The 19498-nt window shown below is 41.0% G+C and overlaps 1 protein-coding gene across 1 annotated transcript in view; it reads right to left on the bottom strand.

The window, feature by feature from the left end:
• The window catches only part of LOC139749311 (trophoblast glycoprotein-like), a 33358-nt gene extending 18667 nt beyond the window's left edge, over positions 1-14691 (bottom strand). The window contains exons 1-4 of the mRNA XM_071663036.1: positions 14644-14691; positions 13887-13919; positions 13526-13716; positions 8245-8433 (exon numbers count right to left, since the gene is read on the bottom strand). Coding sequence (XP_071519137.1) covers positions 8245-8433; positions 13526-13716; positions 13887-13919; positions 14644-14691 — 461 coding nt within the window. The remainder of the gene's footprint in view (positions 1-8244; positions 8434-13525; positions 13717-13886; positions 13920-14643) is intronic.
• Positions 14692-19498: the final 4807 nt, after the last annotated feature.

The following is a 19498-nucleotide window of genomic DNA, read 5'->3' as shown; positions in this document are numbered from 1 at the left end:
TAATCAAATAATGAGGTCACTTGTAGTCAAGGTCAGGTCATTATCTGGTGCGGGGATAATTCTTTGTTACCTCTGCTGAAGAATGCAGAGACAGCTGTCATCTGTAGAGTGAACATTCCAGTCATCAGTGATCTGATTCATTTCATGCTCCTCAGTTTTTAAGTATATCACAGCATAAAGAGAGTAGGCTGTTGAAAGCAGCTGGCTGGGCTGTTATTACCATCCTGACTGAGGAGTGTTAAATTCATGCCCAGAACCACCTTACACTCTACATGTTAGGTTTTCTGGTCTTACTTTCAGTCTCATCAAAATAGGATGGCTAGGCTAGTACCATCATCTCCTTACAAGCACCATTCAACAAATCTAACAAATCTATGGCCCCTAGTCCATGGCATCATGGGGTGCAAAGATCTCTGGGTTCCTGCCTGATTCTACTGCTAGTGAAAGGGATAGCTCAGACAGTAGTAATACTGACCCATCCTTGAGCTTTCCCTCTCTGACAGACTCTCCTCTATCACAGCATAAAGGTAGAAGTCTGTTGAAAGCAGCTGGCTGGGCTGTTATTACCATCCTGACTGAGGAGTGTTAAATTCATGCCCAGGCCCATCTTACACTCTACATGTTAGGTTTTCTGGTCTTACTTTCAGTCTCATCAAAATAGGATGGCTAGGCTAGTACCATCATCTTACAAGCACCACTCAGCTTATGTTCTTCACGTAAGTTCTCTTGCTGCCTACTGTCTGCACCATAAAACAACTCAAAGCTCACTTATTTTCTTCGCATAAATTCTCTTATCAACTCCTGTTTGTACAATTGTTTCTAAATATAATGATAATAAAGTCCAACAAATCTATGGCCCTGAGTCCATGGCATCAATGGGGTGCAAAGATTTCTGAGTTCCCACCTGATTCTACAGCTAATGAAAGGGATAGCTCAGACAGTAGTAATACTGGCCCATCCATGAGCTTCCCCTCTCTGATAGACTCTCCTCTTTTTGTATTTACTTTACTAGAATTCCTGGTCTCTCTAGTAACCTCACTTCCATTAAACACCATTTGTTTAATATGTCTCCTCTTACCTTACTTCTTTCTGAGACCTAGCTGTCTAATGATGTTCTCACTAGTCCTTTTTACATAGCCAACTATAATCTTCACTTACAATTTCTGGTTCAAAGGGGGTGTCTGTGCTTATTCCATTATCAATATACCTGTTGCATGCTTTGAGGACCTTGAGTCCCCAATTTTTGATGTTATATGGCTCAAGATCTGTCCCTAAACTACCACACCTTTCCTCTCTTTTGCCTACTGCTCTCTTAATTCTAAAAATGTTATATCTTTCTTCAAACATATAAATTCCTGCTCTGAGACTGTGGCATCCTCTCACAAGCCAAGATCCTACACTTACAGGATTTCAATGCTCATCACAGGAAATGGTTGAATTCCTCCCATATGGATGCTGGGGAAACTGAAGCCCTCATATTCTCCTTTCTCAATGATCTGGAACAAATTATCTCCCACCCAACCCATATTCCTGACTGCTATAACCACTTTCCTAATATTCTGGATCTGTTTTACACCTCTAATCCATTCCACTGTAACTACACAATCTAGCCCCCAATTGGTCCATCTGGAAAATGTATCTGTCTTAACAACACCTATCCTTCCAGCAACTCCTAAACATAAATATTGGCACCTCGACAAAGTTGAGTGGAATAACTTACAAAAATTCTTTTCTGACTTTCCTTGGGTAAATTACTGTCTCATATGTGGCAATACTTCTGTCTCAGCCAAATGCATATCAAAGATTATTGTTGAGGGATGGAAGCATTTATTGCCTCTTCCTCCAAGATGACCTCTCCTTCCAAGCCATGGTTCAACCATTCTTGATCTGATGCCATTCAGGTAAGGAATCAGGCATACCAGGTTTGGAAAAATTCTCCTTCCTCCAACTTCCATTCAACATTCATCACAGCCCATAATCAATGCAAGTACATTATCTGTGAGGCTACATGTTACTCTATTCAAAGGAAGTATGATAACCTCACCTCGTCATCCAATGATAGATCTTTCTGGTCTTTAGTTAAGGGCATCACTAACAACTTCTGTCACTCTACCTTTCCTTCACTTTTCCATTCTGATGGTAGCTGTCTCTCCTGTAGAAAAAGTAACTTTATTTGGATCCCATTTCTCCTCTAATCACTTTGGATGACTCTTACTGTCCTTCACCCTCTGATGCTCCTCTTATTAATCTTATACCCCTACCCAATGTCTCCTTTCAGGTCTGTCCGAAGAGCACTTCTCTCTCTGGACATAAGCAAGGGTTATGGTCCTGATGGTATCCATCCCCATATGCTGAGAGTGCTTCTAAAGTTGCATCTGTGTTTGCTCACCATTCTATTTCTGTCTAAAAACCAGAACTTTTCCTTCTTCTTGGAATCATGCATTGGTACATCCCATTCCTAAGAAGGATGACTGTTCCAACCCCTTGAATAGTCCTGTTACTTTGACATCTATCATTTCCAAGGTCTTTGAATCCCTCCTCAACTCCTATGTCCTGGACATCTCAAATCTCAGCTTTCTCTCTTACTAATCTCTGGTCATGATCCCTGAAAGATTCTGGGGAATCCTGTGTAGCTGCCCTTGAAATATCCAAAGCTTCTGAAAGGGTTTAGTACTGGGATCTTATCTCTAAGCTTCCCTCTTCTGGCTTTGCTCCCTCATAACTAGCTTCCTCTCTGGTTGATTTACCTCCATGGATAAGCATATTTCCCTTACTCTATCAGAAGTGGTGTCCCTTAAGGTTCTGTCTTGTCTCCTACACTTTTTCTCCTTTTCATCAACAATTTCCTTTCTTCCATAAATAAACAAATGTACTTATATGCTGACAAGTCAATACTGCTTCCCTCCACATCCTTCAGTTCTGATCCTTCTGCTCACTCAATATGCATCTCATCTCAACACAACTTCCCCAGTAAACTCAGACTTAGGATACCTCACTGAGGCTGTTGAAATCTGGTTAAATTCAATGCTTCCAAGACCCAGTTTTTGCCCAGCTCTCAATCAAAAATTCATGACAACTTTCCTCTCTCCTTTCATAGTTCTGTAATTGCACCCCTTGACTCAATGAACGTACTTGGCATTACTGTAATATCCCCTCTATCTTGGAAACCCCACATTATAGAAATAGCTACATGTCTATCTATCTATCTATCTATCTATCTATCTATCTATCTATCTATCTATCTATCTATCTATCTATCTATATCTCTGATGCCTGTACCAATTGGAACTCCCTCAAAGAGATGGCCATGGCAACAGTCACCATAATTAAAGAACTCTAAAGCTGTTTCTTAGCCTTCAGTGCCTTACCCTTAGCAGGCCAGTGGCAGAGTGCAAATCTAGCAGTGTTTGCAGAGGTTCCTACTTAATGTTCCTAATAACTACTTCTATCTAATGCTCCTACCTACTACTTCTACTTTTTTTTTTTTTTTTTTTTGCTTTGTCGCTGTCTCCCGCGTTTGCGAGGTAGCGCAAGGAAACAGACGAAAGAAATGGCCCAACCCACCCCCATACACATGTATATACATACGTCCACACACGCAAATATACATACCTAATGTTCCTAATTACTTGGAGACTGCTTCATTTCTTTCTGGGGGGCCATGATGGCAGTTACCAGGGAATGATGGTCCTGGGGATTTGTGTGTACAAGAATGTATTTCTTATATGTGACAGCAATACTAGACATGTTTTCTTCAAGCTCTCAAGTGCAGAAACAAGAAAGCATCTAAAGAATGGAAAAAAGGACAGTCCCTCTACCATTCTCAGAGTAGCATCTATACAAGTGATCAAAGTTATGTAACCTAGTATCTAACAATGCATCTATTTATACTTATTTATCTATTTATTTTGCTTTATCGCTGTCTCCCACGTTAGCGAGGTAGCGCAAGGAAACAGATGAAAGAATGGCCCAATCCGCCCACATACACATGTATATACATACATGTCCACACACGCATGTACACATACATATTACACACACAGACATATACATATATACACATGTACATACTTCATACTGTCTGCCTTCATTTGTTCCCATCGCCACCTCGCCACACATGGAATAACAACCCCCTCCCCCCTCATGTGTGCGAGGTAGCGCTAGGAAAAACACCAAAGGCCCCATTCGTTCACACTCAGTCTCTAGCTGTCATGTAATAATGCACCGAAACCACAGCTCCCTTTCCACATCCAGGCCCCACACACTTTGCATGGTTTACCCCAGACGCTTCACATGCCCTGGTTCAATCCATTGACAGCACGTCGACCCCGGTATACCACATCATTCCAACTGACTCTATTCCTTGCACGCCTTTCACCCTCCAGCATGTTCAGGCTCCGATCACTCAAAATCTTTTTCACTCCATCTTTCCACCTCCAATTTGGTCTCCCACTCCTCCTTGTTCCCTCCACCTGTGACACATATATCCTCTTGGTCAATCTTTCCCCACTCATTCTCTCCATGTGACCAAACCATTTCAAAACACCCTCTTCTGCTCTCTCAACCACACTCTTTTTATTTCCACACATCTCTCTCACCCTTACATTACTTACTCGATCAAACCACCTCACACCACATACTGTCCTCAAACATCTCATTTCCAGCACATCCACCCTCCTGCGCACAACTCTATCCATAGCCCATGCCTCGCAACCATACAACATTGTTGGAACCACTATTCCTTCAAACATACCCATTTTTGCTTTCCGAGATAATGTTCTCGACTTCCAAACATTCCTCAAGGCTCCCAGAATTTTCGCCCCCTCCCCCACCCTATGATTCACTTCCACTTCCATGGTTCCATCCACTGCCAGATCCACTCCCAGATATCTAAAACACTTCACTTCCTCCAGCTTTTCTCCATTCAAACTTACCTCCCAATTGACTTGACCCTCAACCCTACTGTACCTAATAACCTTGCTCTTATTCACATTTACTCTTAACTTTCTTCTTTCACACACTTTACCAAACTCAGTCACCAGCTTCTGCAGTTTCTTACATGAATCAGCCACCAGCGCTGTATCATCAGCGAACAACAACTGACTCACTTCCCAAGCTCTCTCATCCACAACAGACTGCATACATGCCCCTCTTTCCAAAACTCTTGCATTCTCCTCCCTAACAACCCCATCCGTAAACAAATTAAACAACCATGGAGACATCACACACCCCTGCCGCAAACCTACATTCACTGAGAACCAATCACTTTCCTCTCTTCCTACACGTACACATGCCTTACATCCTTGATAAAAACTTTTCACTGCTTCTAGCAACTTGCCTCCCACACCATATATTCTTAATACCTTCCACAGAGCATCTCTATCAACTTTTATCATATGCCTTCTCCAGATCCATAAATGCTACATACAAATCCATTTGTTTTTCTAAGTATTTCTCGCATACATTCTTCAAAGCAAACACCTCATCCACACATCCTCTACCACTTCTGAAACCACACTGCTCTTCCCCAATCTGATGCTCTGTACATGCCTTCACCCTCTCAATCAATACCCTCCCATATAATTTACCAGGAATACTCAACAAACTTATACCTCTGTAATTTGAGCACTCACTCTTATCCCCTTTGCCTTTGTACAATGGCACTATGCAAGCATTCCGCCAATCCTCAGGCACCTCACCATGAATCATACATACATTAAATAACCTTACCAATCAGTCAACAATACAGTCACCCCCTTTTTTAATAAATTCCACTGCAATGCCATCCAAACCTGCTGCTTTGCCGGCTTTCATCTTCCGTAATATTTTACTACCTCTTCTCTATTTACCAAATCATTTTCCCTAACCCTCTCACTTTGCACACCACCTCGACCAAGACACCCCATATCTGCCACTCTATCATCAAACATATTCAACAAACCTTCAAAATACTCACTCCATCTCCTCACATCACCACTACTTGTTATCACCTCCCCATTAGCCCCCTTCACTGAAGTTCCCATTTGCTCCCTTGTCTTATGCACTTTATTTACTTCCTTCCAAAAATCTTTTTATTCTCCCTGAAATTTAATGATACTCTCTCACCCCAACTCTCATTTGCCCTCTTTTTCACCTCTTGCATCTTTCTCTTGACCTCCTGCCTCTTTCTTTTATACCTCTCCCACTCATTTGCATTTTTTCCCTGCAAAAATCGTTCAAATGCCTCTCTCTTCTCTTTCACTAATAATCTTACTTCTTCATTCCACCACTCACTACCTTTCCTACTCAACCCACCTCCCATGCTTCTCATGCCACAAGCATCTTTTGCGCAAGCCATCACTGCTTCCCTAAATACATCCCATTCCTCCCCCACTCCCCTTACCTCCTTTGTTCTCACCTTTTTCCAATCTGTACTCAGTCTCTCCTGGTACTTCCTCACACAAGTCTCCTTCCCAAGCTCACTTAGTCTCACCACTCTCTTCACCCCAACATTCTCTCTTCTTTTCTGAAAACCCCCACAAATCTTCACCTTTGCTTCCACAAGATAATGATCAGATATCCCTCCCATTGCACCTCTCAGCACATTAACATCCAAAAGTCTCTCTTTCGTACGTCTAGTAATTAACACGTAATCCAATAACGCTCTCTGGCCATCTCTCCTACTTACATACGTATACTTATGTATATCTCGCTTTTTAAACCAGGTATTCCCGATCACCAGTCCTTTTTCAGCACATAAGTCTACAAGCTCTTCACCATTTCCATTTACAGCACTGAACACTCCATGTATACCAATTATTCCCTCAACTGCCACATTACTCACCTTTGCATTCAAATCACCCATCACTATAACCCGGTCTTGTGCATCAAAACCACTAACACACTCATTCAGCTGCTCCCAAAACACTTGCCTCTCATGATCTTTCTTCTCATGCCCAGGTGCATATGCACCAATAATCACCCATCTCTCTCCGTCAACTTTCAGTTTTACCCATATCAATCTAGAATTTACTTTCTTACACTCTATCACATACTCCCACAACTCCTGATTCAGGAGTGGTGCTACTCCTTCCCTTGCTCTTGTCCTCTCACTAACCCCTGACTTTACTCCCAAGACATTCCCAAACCACTCTTCCCCTTTACCCTTTAGCTTCGTTTCGCTCAGAGCCAAAACATCCAGGTTCCTTTCCTCAAACATACTACCTATCTCTCCTTTTTTCTCATCTTGGTTACATCCACACACATTTAGACACCCCAATCTGAGCCTTCGAGGAGGATGAGCACTCCTCGCGTGACTCCTTCTTCTGTTTCCCCTTTTAGAAAGTTAAAATACAAGGAGGGGAGGGTCTCAGCCCCCCGCTCCCGTCCCCTTTAGTCGCCTTCTACGACACGTGAGGAATGCGTGGGAAGTATTCTTAATCCCCTATCCCCAGGGATAAACAATTCATCTGTCTCTTAATATTGTTATTTGACAATAATTTCCATGTGTTTAGTCTTTGGTTATTTTGCCTTTGATACCATATCCTCCTATCCCTGGGGATAGGGGATTAAGAATACTTCCCACGTATTCCCTGCGTGTCGTAGAAGGCGACTAAAAGGGGAGGGAGCGGGGGGCTGGAAATCCTCCCCTCTCGTTTTTTTTTTTTTTTTTTTCCAAAAGAAGGAACAGAGAATTGGGCCAGGTGAGGGTATTCCCTCAAAGGCTCAGTCCTCTGTTCTTAACGCTACCTCGCTAATGCGGGAAATGGCGAATAGTTTGAAAGAAAGAAAAGAAACCATATCCTCCTATCTAACTTCCTCCGGAAAGCTTTGTAGTCAATAATTAGCTTCCCCCAATTATGATAAAACTTAACAGAACCCCAATTCATACAAAAATACTTTAAATATCAAAATCTACTTTCACTCAAAAAATATTCATAATCTTACCTCGGTATCATGTTCCTCTCCAAGTCTATGTATCTAAGAGAATGAAGACAGTCAATCTGGAAGTCTACATCAATGAGTCTGTTATCACCTAAATTCATCTGTCTCTTAATATTGATATTTGACAATAATTTCCATGTGTTTAGTCTTTGGTTATTTTGCCTTTGATACCATATCCTCCTATCTAACTTCCTCCAGAAAGCTTTGTAGTCAATAATTAGCTTCCCCCAATTATGATAAAACTTAACAGAACCCCAATTCATACAAAAATACTTTAAATATCAAAATCTACTTTCACTCAAAAAATATTCATAATCTTACCTCGGTATCATGTTCCTCTCCAAGTCTATGTATCTAAGAGAATGAAGACAGTCAATCTGGAAGTCTACATCAATGAGTCTGTTATCACCTAAAAGTAACTGCTCAAGGGCTGGTAACTGACAAAAGACTTTTGCATTGTCTCCAATGGACCAAATCTCATTCTGTTCTAAGTGTAAGATCTTCAGATAGCTGTGGACAAGAATGAATGACTATAAGTGGTGATACAACAAAAGTTTATGAAGAAAATCACATATGAATGAGAACAAAAATATGACATAATAAAACAATTTATGAGCCAGATTAAATTCTATGTTAAACCTCTATATCAGTGGCATAAAAATCAAGCCAGAGTCATGAGTTCTTTTGCTTTACATTCTTTAGATACTGATAAACAACTGTTAAGCTTTCATGGTCACAGTTTGAATTCTTTTTAAAAGTTATGAACCAGGAAATATTCCTGGATAACCTTCTCATATGAGGTATAAAAATCAAACTAGTTATGGTCTTTATACCATTTAATTCTTTAGATGCTTAGAAATAACTCATGGCCAAAGGCAGAATTTTCTTCATGTTATGAGACACGTTAAGTTCCTGGTTAAACCTAAGTGACATGAAATCAAACTAGCATCTTATGCCATTCACTTCTTTAGATACTAAGAAACAACACTATAGATGGCCAAAAGTTGAATTTTCCCTATTATGGTCTGTTAAGTTACAAGTTGAATAACTTTATAGGTGAAATAACTTAAGCAAAGTCAAAACTCGGGTTATGGATGTTTTACCATTCAATTCTTTAGCAGCTGAGAAACACCCTCATCTTGTTTGATAAGTGCCCAGTCTAAAATTTTCAAGCTGTGACCAAGGTAAACTTGACAGGTTACAATACTCCCAAAAATGGACGGATGGAAGATTGATGAGTACACTGATGACAGACAGATGATGGCATGATGGGCAAACACTGGGATGATGGCAGGATGGACAATGGATGATAAAGACAGACAAAGCAATCCCTAAGTGTCTGCCAGGGTAAACCCGTGACACAGATATGTTAACCACTCATTAAATATTCCTTCAAGCAATGATTTGATCATATTTGCAATATTCGTTACTCCCTTGACTGAGGGCTTACCACAGAGTTCCTGCTTCCCATCTGTTTATCAATGCATTAGGAGATCTCTTGTTCAAATATCATAGTCTAAAAACATCCCTAACCTGAATGCTTACACATTTACAGTTTCCTAAAATGGCTAAAGAGTTTCTGAAGTTTGAGTCTGAGGCTATAGCACTCCATGTTTTTCTTAATTCTTTGCACCTATTTTGCACCAAACTTCTACATAAGTGTACTTCATACTACTTAGGAATAGATAAGGGGAAGAATTTTGAGAAAGAATATTTAATAACAGGCATATGATAGAGTTGATAGAGATGCTCTGTGGAAGGTATTAAGAATATATGGTGTGGGAGGCAAGTTGTTAGAAGCAGTGAAAAGTTTTTATCGAGGATGTAAGGCATGTGTACGTGTAGGAAGAGAGGAAAGTGATTGGTTCTCAGTGAATGTAGGTTTGCGGCAGGGGTGTGTGATGTCTCCATGGTTGTTTAATTTGTTTATGGATGGGGTTGTTAGGGAGGTGAATGCAAGAGTTTTGGAAAGAGGGGCAAGTATTAAGTCTGTTGGGGATGAGAGAGCTTGGGAAGTGAGTCAGTTGTTGTTCGCTGATGATACAGCGCTGGTGGCTGATTCATGTGAGAAACTGCAGAAGCTGGTGACTGAGTTTGGTAAAGTGTGTGAAAGAAGAAAGTTAAGAGTAAATGTGAATAAGAGCAAGGTTATTAGGTACAGTAGGGTTGAGGGTCAAGTCAATTGGGAGGTGAGTTTGAATGGAGAAAAACTGGAGGAAGTGAAGTGTTTTAGATATCTGGGAGTGGATCTGGCAGCGGATGGAACCATGGAAGCGGAAGTGGATCATAGGGTGGGGGAGGGGGCGAAAATTCTGGGAGCCTTGAAGAATGTGTGGAAGTTGAGAACATTATCTCGGAAAGCAAAAATGAGTATGTTTGAAGGAATAGTGGTTCCAACAATGTTGTATGGTTGCGAGGCATGGGCTATGGATAGAGTTGTGCGCAGGAGGATGGATGTGCTGGAAATGAGATGTTTGAGGACAATGTGTGGTGTGAGGTGGTTTGATCGAGTAAGTAACGTAAGGGTAAGAGAGATGTGTGGAAATAAAAAGAACGTGGTTGAGAGAGCAGAAGAGGGTGTTTTGAAATGGTTTGGGCACATGGAGAGAATGAGTGAGGAAAGATTGACCAAGAGGATATATGTGTCGGAGGTGGAGGGAACGAGGAGAAGAGGGAGACCAAATTGGAGGTGGAAAGATGGAGTGAAAAAGATTTTGTGTGATCGGGGCCTGAACATGCAGGAGGGTGAAAGGAGGGCAAGGAATAGAGTGAATTGGAGCGATGTGGTATACCGGGGTTGACGTGCTGTCAGTGGATTAAATCGGGGCATGTGAAGCGTCTGGGGTAAACCATGGAAAGCTGTGTAGGTATGTATATTTTGCGTGTGTGGACGTATGTATATACATGTGTATGGGGGTGGGTTGGGCCATTTCTTTCGTCTGTTTCCTTGCGCTACCTCGCAAACGCGGGAGACAGCGACAAAGCAAAAAAAAAAAAAAAATATCTACATACATTACGAAAAACACTGAAAAACAGAAATTCCTAAAAGAATGATAAGTATCTACAACCTGAAAAAAATCAGATATCTAAAGACTCCTCGGTCTCATGAAATTCAGACTAGATATCTTTTATTTGCAATTAATAGGCTGTCTCAGTAGATGCAAAATGATGGCCCATGCAGAGTCTTTATGCAACCCAATCCTTAAAAAGTTCCATTCACTCTCTCATGCTCACTGACCCCTAAACCTCATCTACTAGTCCCCACTTTCTCTTTTTTTCTTTTTTTATCTTTAGAATGTTATCCATTCTTCACACGTCCTGCTCTTTGGTCTGTACAAATGTGGACCTCCATTCTTCACTTTTACAATAATATCATTATTCTATACTTCAGTTCTGACTTCTTCCATCTATCTATCAATACCTTTGATGTCTGTTTCAACTGGAACTTCCTCAAGTGGGTGGCCAGAGCAATAGTCTCCATAACTAGTGAACTCCAGTGCCACTTCCTAGCCTTTAGTGCCTCACTCTTAATAGGCCACTAACAGAGGGCAACTCTACTTCTATCTAATGCTCTTACCTAATACTTCTACCTAATGCTCCTGCCTAAATGTTCTTGCTTATTACTTCTACCTACTGCTCCAACCATTTTGCCAAAAGGCAGGGCTAGTGCATATTCCTCACCTAGAAAAATCTAAAGTTACAAAGAAAAACTGTGTGAGTTAAGTGTTATCAAGTATTACACATGACAAGGATAGATTGTATGTTTGTTGACAGAATGCCGGTAGTCCAAGTGTGAACGAGGCAGAATGAAAAGACACATACCTGGGTAAGAGGAGTGCAACTTAACAACCACTTAAGTGCTGGCTCACTAAGCACCTGTCCCTAACCCTCATGATACCCATGTGGGTACTGGTGATATACCTCTCTGGTCATTGACTGCCTACCAACTACTGCCTGACTTCTTTATTTTTCTATTCAAGGATGTCAAAAAATTTTTGAAATAAGATATCAAAAGGCCTATCTATTCTCTTCCCTGAGGTGTCATCCCAAATCTGTCTTCAGATGTGGTCACAGTTCTCATCCACACGGGCAACTGGGGAACAAAACAGCTTTCTCTATTCTCCCACTTACCAGTGTTTGCTTTATTTTGTCATTTGGGTGTACTCCTTGACCTAAACTTCCATAAGTGGTTACATGGGTAATGATAAAGCTTATCTCAACCACCCTGTTAACTTATGTGAAGCATTTTCATGGTAATTCCAGTGTTCTCCTGACCTACTGTGATGATAGGTACACAGTATTTATGCACAATCATCCAACATTATTGTATGATGTGCTTCCTATGGAGGCAAACAAATATTCACCAAGGCCACCACCCTACACCCCTAGGAAGACACAGTGGCTGCATTCATGTAACTCTAGTTTGTCATTTCCATTCTGAACCCCATTTCATCAGTGAGGGTTCAAGAAGTCAGTCTTCACAAAACAAATTGATGACTACCTGGATCCTTAGTAGAGACCATATCTTTAGCTCATTAAACAAATATTGATATTACAAATTATGACTGATATACAGTATCTCAATTATCTGTCTACCTGTATATATCTCTGACACCCTTTCCCTCCACATAGTCCCTCAAAGAAGTGGTCACAGCAAAACAGTCTCCATAATTGTCAAACTCCATTGCCACTTTTTAGCTTTTAATGTCTCACCCTAAATTGGCCACTAGCAAAGGACAACTCTGGCACAGTTTTCAAGAGGCTCTTATCTAATGTCCCTACTGACTTCTTCTATCTAATGTGTCTACCTAATGTTCCAACCTACTACTTCTACCTGATGTTTCTGCCTAATGTTTCAACCAACTACTTCTACTAAATACTCCTGCCTATTGCTCCTCCCTGCTACCTCTGTCTAATGCTCTAACCATTATGCCAAAAGGTAAGGCTAGTCCATAGTGCTTACCACAGAGAAAAATCTAGTTATGAAGACTGAGTTGTGTGAATTTAGTGTTAAGTTTTATATGCGACAAAGAGAGACTGTATGTTTGTGGATTGAATGCTGGCAGTCCATGTAGAAATCAAAAACTTACCTCTGCCTCACACTTCAGCAAACTCAACCCTACTCACAGAATCCCCCACCTCAAATAAATGTACACATAAAATAACCCAACATGCACTAAATAGCCACTATCCCAACTCAGTCTTAAACTCCACTCCACCATGCACACACCCATCAGAAGCCATGATCCCCAGACAATTCCCAAAGAAGTCAAGCTTTTCCATCTACACTCTAAACATCATCCATTACTTACAAACATACAAAACACTGTTTCATGCCTGCAGTGCAACTATCACAACAAAAACACCAAGCACTTACAACTCAATTGCTCTGCACTCTCTGCACAAGGGCATATATACATCACACACTTTATGACCTATGGTCCAAACTGTTGGATATGACTGGCTTTCTGAGCACTGCAGGTGCCTCATAAATACACAAAGGATTCCTAGGGCAGGAAGTATCATAATGTCTCAAACAGCATGTACTGCAATATTAAAACACAAAATTTCCTTTTTTGAATAAACAATCAGTATTGCTTACCTCAGTTTACTCTCGTAGAAGATGTCTTCTAGACTCAACAGATAGTCTGAGGCATTGATCTTCTCAGAAAATGCATTGGTTAAATGAAGACGTTCTAAGTTCTCAAAATTACTGAAGATTCTAGGCCTCTCTTGTTTATCGGTAATCTCCAGATCGTTGTGGTCTAGGATCAAAGTCTTTACATTGTATACCTAGAAAAAAAAATGATGCCCAAAAATATGTGTTACTTTAGAGACTGAAATAATATTTTCAAATCCATAATTCATCAAAGTTCTTTGAAAATGTGTGAAACTATTGAACAAATAATATATTCTTATGCATTACCATACACAAGTTATAACAGACATCATTAACTACACACATGAGCAATGAGTATCTGCTCATATTTGTAGCCCTGTGGAAATCATGGAGACTACAAATTTAATTTCTAGAGTTATCCATGCTCTGTCTTTGTACCTTGTCCTCTATCTAATCCCAAGCAAGAGGCAAAACTATATGAAACACTTTCCAGTGATGTAAAATTTTCATTAGAGTACCTATGCCACTATAATATCAACAGAGTTTTATTCCTTAAACAGAAGGCTTAAATTTTATTCACCAAGAAGAATTCTAGCTAGATTTAAATTACAATGAAATAGTTCTGATCATGGCTGACTTTTGAAAATTAATTTTCATACCTGTCCACCATTTCCCACATCAGTATGGTGGTGCCAGGAAATCTCTACATGTCACGTATAATGAACTGAAACCAGAGCCCTTATCATCAACCAAGCCCAACATACTGCTCCATGGTTTCTCCTAACCACATCACACACCCTGGTGCAGCCAATATACAACACATCACCCACTGACATCACACTGCTCCAGTTCACCTATCCCATGAACACCTCTCACCTTTCTAAATATTCAAACCACAATAACTTAAAACATCTTTGGTTCCATTTCTCTATCTCCTTGGTTTTCCTGTCCACCTTGCCCCATCCATTTCTGACATGAATATTCTTTTATTGTAGTCCGTCTCTCTTTGCTATCGCTAATCCTTTCCATATGACCAAACCATTTCAGCACATTCTGGTCATCTAAGTCACGCTCAGCTTACAATCATACAGCTTTCTTACCCTGTTTTTCCTAACACAATCAGCCTTACTCTCTGCACATACTGCCATCAAGCATTTAATTCCCATCACATCCACTCACATTCATCTTTTAACATTCAGAGTCCAAGCACTGGAACTACACAACAGGACAACTACATTATTAGCCAGACCCTTTCTTAGCCCTCACAGACATGATCATACACTCCTCAATGCACCAAGGATCTGTACCCCACTCTCTCACCCTATGATTCACTTCAAGCCACCAAGAGCTGACATGGGCTCTGGGGAGGGGTTAGCATATGGCCCCTGTAGGGCTACCCAGGAAAGGGGGGCTATTGGACCCACATGAAAGGGGAAAAAATTATATTCCAATTATAGAAATTTATCAAAATCACATAACCACAATGTCCAAGGTAGCACAAGAAAATAAACGAAAGGATGATCCAACCAACCCACATTCACATGTATATATATATAAACACCCACACATGCACATATACATACCTATACATTTCAACATATACATACATATACAGACATATACATATATACACATGTACATATCCATACTTGCTGCCTTCATCCATTCCCATCGCCACCCCATCACACATGAAAAATAGCACCCCACTCCCCCTGCGCGTGTGCAAGGTAGCACTTGGAAAAGAAAACAAAGGCCACATTTGTTCAACTCAGTCTCTAGCCATCATGTGTAATGCACCCATAACCACAATGTCCAAGGTAGCACAAGAAAACAAACGAAAGGATGATCCAACCAACCCACATTCACATGTATATATATATAAACACCCACACATGCACATATACATACCTATACATTTCAACATATACATACATATACAGACATATACATATATACACATGTACATATCCATACTTGCTGCCTTCATCCATTCCCATCGCCACCCCATCACACATGAAAAATAGCACCCCACTCCCCCTGCTCATGCGCAAGGTAGCACTTGGAAAAGAAAACAAAGGCCACATTTTTTCAACTCAGTCTCTAGCCGTCATGTGTAATGCACCCAACCCACAGCATCCTTTCTACATCCAAACAACACAAAACTTTCCATGGTTTACCCCAGACGCTTCACATGCCCTAGTTCAATCCATTGACAGCACGTCCACCCCAGTATACCACATCGTTCCAGTTCACTCTATTCCTTGCACGCCTTTCATCCTCCTATATGTTCAGGCCCCAATCGCTCAAAATCTTTTTCTCTTCATCCTTCCACCTCCAATTTGGTCTCCCACTTCTCCTCGTTCCCTCCAACTCTGACACATACATCCTCTTTGTCAATCTTTCCTTACTCATTCTCTCCATGTGACCAAATCATTTCAATACACCCTCTTCTGCTCTCTCAACCGCACTCTTTTTATTACCACACATCTCTCTTACCCTTTCATTACTTATTTGATCAAACCACCTCACACCACATATTGTCCTCAAACATTTCATCGACACATCCACCCTCCTCTGCACAACCTTATCTATAGCCCACACCTTGCAACTATAACACTTTTCCTTCAAACATACCCATTTTTGCTCTCCAAGATAACATTCTCGCCTTCCACACATTCTTCAACGCTCCCAGAACCTTCGCCCCCTCCCCCACCCTGTGACTCACTTCCATGGTTCCATCCACTGCTACATCCACTCTCAGATATCTAAAACACTTCACTTCGTCCAGTTTTTCTCCATTCAAACTTATATATCCACTTTTAATTTTACCCAAATCAATTTAGAATTTACTTTCTTACCCTCTGTCACATGCTCCCAAAACTCCTCTTTCAGGAGTAGTTACTCCTTCCCTAGCTGTTGGCCTCTCACCTGACTTTACTCCCAAGACTTTCCCAAACCACTCTTCCCCTTTACCCTCAAGCTTCGTTTCACTGAGAGCCAGAATATCCAGGTTTCTTTCCTCAAATATACTACCTATCTCTCCTTTCTTCTCATCTTGGTTACATCCACACACATTCAGTCACCCCAATCTGAGCCTTCGAGGAGTATGAGCACTTCCCACTTGACTCCTTCTTCTGTTTCCCTTTATAGAAATTTAAATACAAGGAAGGAGGTTTCAAGCCCCCGCTCCCACCCCCTTTAGTCGCCTTCTATGACACGGGGAGAATATGTGGAAGGTGTTTTAGGAGCATCTGAGTAAGAGTGTTACCAGCTTTGATGCACGAGAATGAGTTATACTGATGGGTAATTTAAATACAAAAGTGAGTAATGTAGCAGTTGAGGGTATAATTGGTGCACATGGGGTATTCAGTGTTGTGGATTTGTGTGCTGAAAAAGGAATGGTGATTGGGAATACCTGGTTTAAAAAGAGAGATATACATAAGTATATGTATATGAGTAGGAGAGATGGTCAAAGGGCATTATTGGATTATGTGTTGGGAATACCTGGTTTAAAAAGAGAGATATACATAAGTATACATATGTGAGTAGGAGAGATGGTAAAAGAACATTACTGGATTATGTGTTAATTGATAGGCATGTAAAAGAGACCTTTGGATGTTAATGTGCTGAGAGGGGCAGCTGAAGGGATGTCTGATCACTATCTTGTGGAGGCAAAGGTGAAGATTTGTAGAGGTTTCCAGAAAAGAAGAGAGAATGTTGGGGAGAAGAGTAAGTGAGCTTGGAAAGGAGACTTGTGTGAGGAAGTACCAGGAGAGACTGAGTGGAGAATGGCAAAAGGTGGGAGCAAGTGGCATGAGGGGAGTGGGCGAGGAATGGGATATATTTAGGGAAGCAGTGATGGATTGCACAAAAGATGCTTGTGGCATAAGAAAGGTGGGCGGTGGGCAGATTAGAAAGGGTAGTGAGTGGTGGGATGAAGAAACAGGGTTGTTAGTGAAAGAGAAAAGAGAGGTGTTTGGATGATCCTTGAAGGGAAGGAGTGCAAATGACTGGGTGATGTATAAAAGAAAGAGGCAGGAGTTCAAGAGAAAGGTGCAAGATGTGAAAAAGAGGGCAAATGAGAGTTGGGGTGAGAGAGTTTCATTAAATTTTAGGGAGAACAAAAAGATGTTTTGAAAGTAAGTGAATAACGTGCATAAGACAAGAGTACAAATGGGAACACTGGTGAAGGAGGCAAGTGGGGGAGATGGAGTGAATATTTTGAAGGTTTGTTGAATGTGTTTGATGATAGAGTGGCAGATGTAGAGTGTTTTGGTTAGGGTGGTGTGCAAAGCGATAGGGTCAGGGAGAATGGTTTGGTAAAGAGAGAAGAGGTAGTGAAAGCTTCGTGGAAGATAAAATCCGGAAAGGCAGTGGGTTTGGATGGTACTACAGTGAAAAGTTTTTACCAAGGATAATGGCGTGTGTACGAGTACAAAGAGAGGAGAGTGATTGGTTCCCAGTGAATGTCTGTCTGCAGCAGGGGTGTGTGATATCCCCATGGTTGTTTGATTTGCTCATGGGTGGAGTGGTTAAATGTAAGAGTTTTGGAGAGATGGGGCAAATATGCTGTCTGTTGTGGATGATAGGGCCTGGGAAGTAAGTCAGTTGTTGTTAGCCGATGATACACTTCTAGTGGCTGATTCAGGTGAGAAATTGCAGAGATTGGTGACTGAGTTTGGAAAAGTGTGTGAAAGGAGAAAGTTAAGAGTAAATGTGAATAAGAGCAAGGTTATTAGGTTCAGCAGGGTTGAGGGAAAAAATCATTGGGATGTAAGTTTGAATGGAGAAAAATTGGAGTAAGTTAAGTGTTTTAGATACCTGGGAGTGGACTTAGCAGCTAATGGAACCATGAAAGCAAAAGTGGAGGAGGGGGGAAGGTTCTGCAAGCAGTGAAGAGTGTGTGGAAGGCGATAATGTTATCTCATAGAGCAAAAATGAGTATGTTTGAAGGAATAGTAGTTCTAACAATGTTATATGGTTGCAAGGTATGGGCTATAGATAGGGTTGTATGGAGGTGGGTGGATATGTTGAGAATGAAATATTTGAAGACAATATGTGGTGTGAGGTGGTTTCATTGATGAAATAATGAAAAGGTAAGAGAGATGTGTGGAAATAGAAAGAATGTGGTTGAGAAAGCATAATAGGGTATGTTGAAATGGTTTGGAAATATGGAGAGAATGAGTGAGGAAAGATTGACAAAGAGGATATATGTGTCAGAGGTGAAAGGAACAAGAAGTAGGAGACGAAATTGGAGGTGGAAGGATAGAGTGTAAAGGATTTTGAGTGATCAGGGCCTGAACATACAGGAGGGTGAGAGGTGTGCAAGGAACAGAATGAATTGTAATTATTTGGTATATGGGGGTCGATGTGCTATCATTGGATTGAATTAGGGCATGTGAAGCATCTGGGGTAAACCATGGACAGGTCTGTGGGGACTGGATGTGGATAGGGAGCTGTGGTTTCGGTGCATTACACATGACAGCTAGAGACCGAGTGTGAATTTATGTGGCCTTTTTTGTCTCTTTTCCTTGCACTACATCACTGAAGCTGGGGGGTAGCGATGCTATTCCCTGTGTGGCGGGGTAGTGACAAGAACTGATGAAGGCAGGTAAGTATGAATATGTACATGTGAATATATGTATATGTCTATGTGTATGTATTATTTATATTTTTATTTATTTTGCTTTGTCACTGTCTCCCACATTTGTGAGGTATGTATATGTGGGTGTATGGGTACACACACACACACACACACACACACACACACACACATATATATATGAAGATAGAGTCTCCACGATTGGTGAAATCCAATATTGCTTCTTCACCTTTAGTGCATAATCTTTAACAGGCCACTGGCAGAAGGTAACTCTTGCTCAGTGTTAGCAAAGGTTCCTACCTTAAGTTCTTACAGACGACTTCTACCTTAATGCTTCTGCCTAATGTTCCTAC

Source organism: Panulirus ornatus, chromosome 7 (genome assembly GCF_036320965.1).
Source record: "Panulirus ornatus isolate Po-2019 chromosome 7, ASM3632096v1, whole genome shotgun sequence".
NCBI classification, from domain to species: domain Eukaryota; kingdom Metazoa; phylum Arthropoda; class Malacostraca; order Decapoda; family Palinuridae; genus Panulirus; species Panulirus ornatus.
Note: the sequence above shows the minus strand (reverse complement) of the source record. Positions and strands in the feature narration are given on the sequence as shown.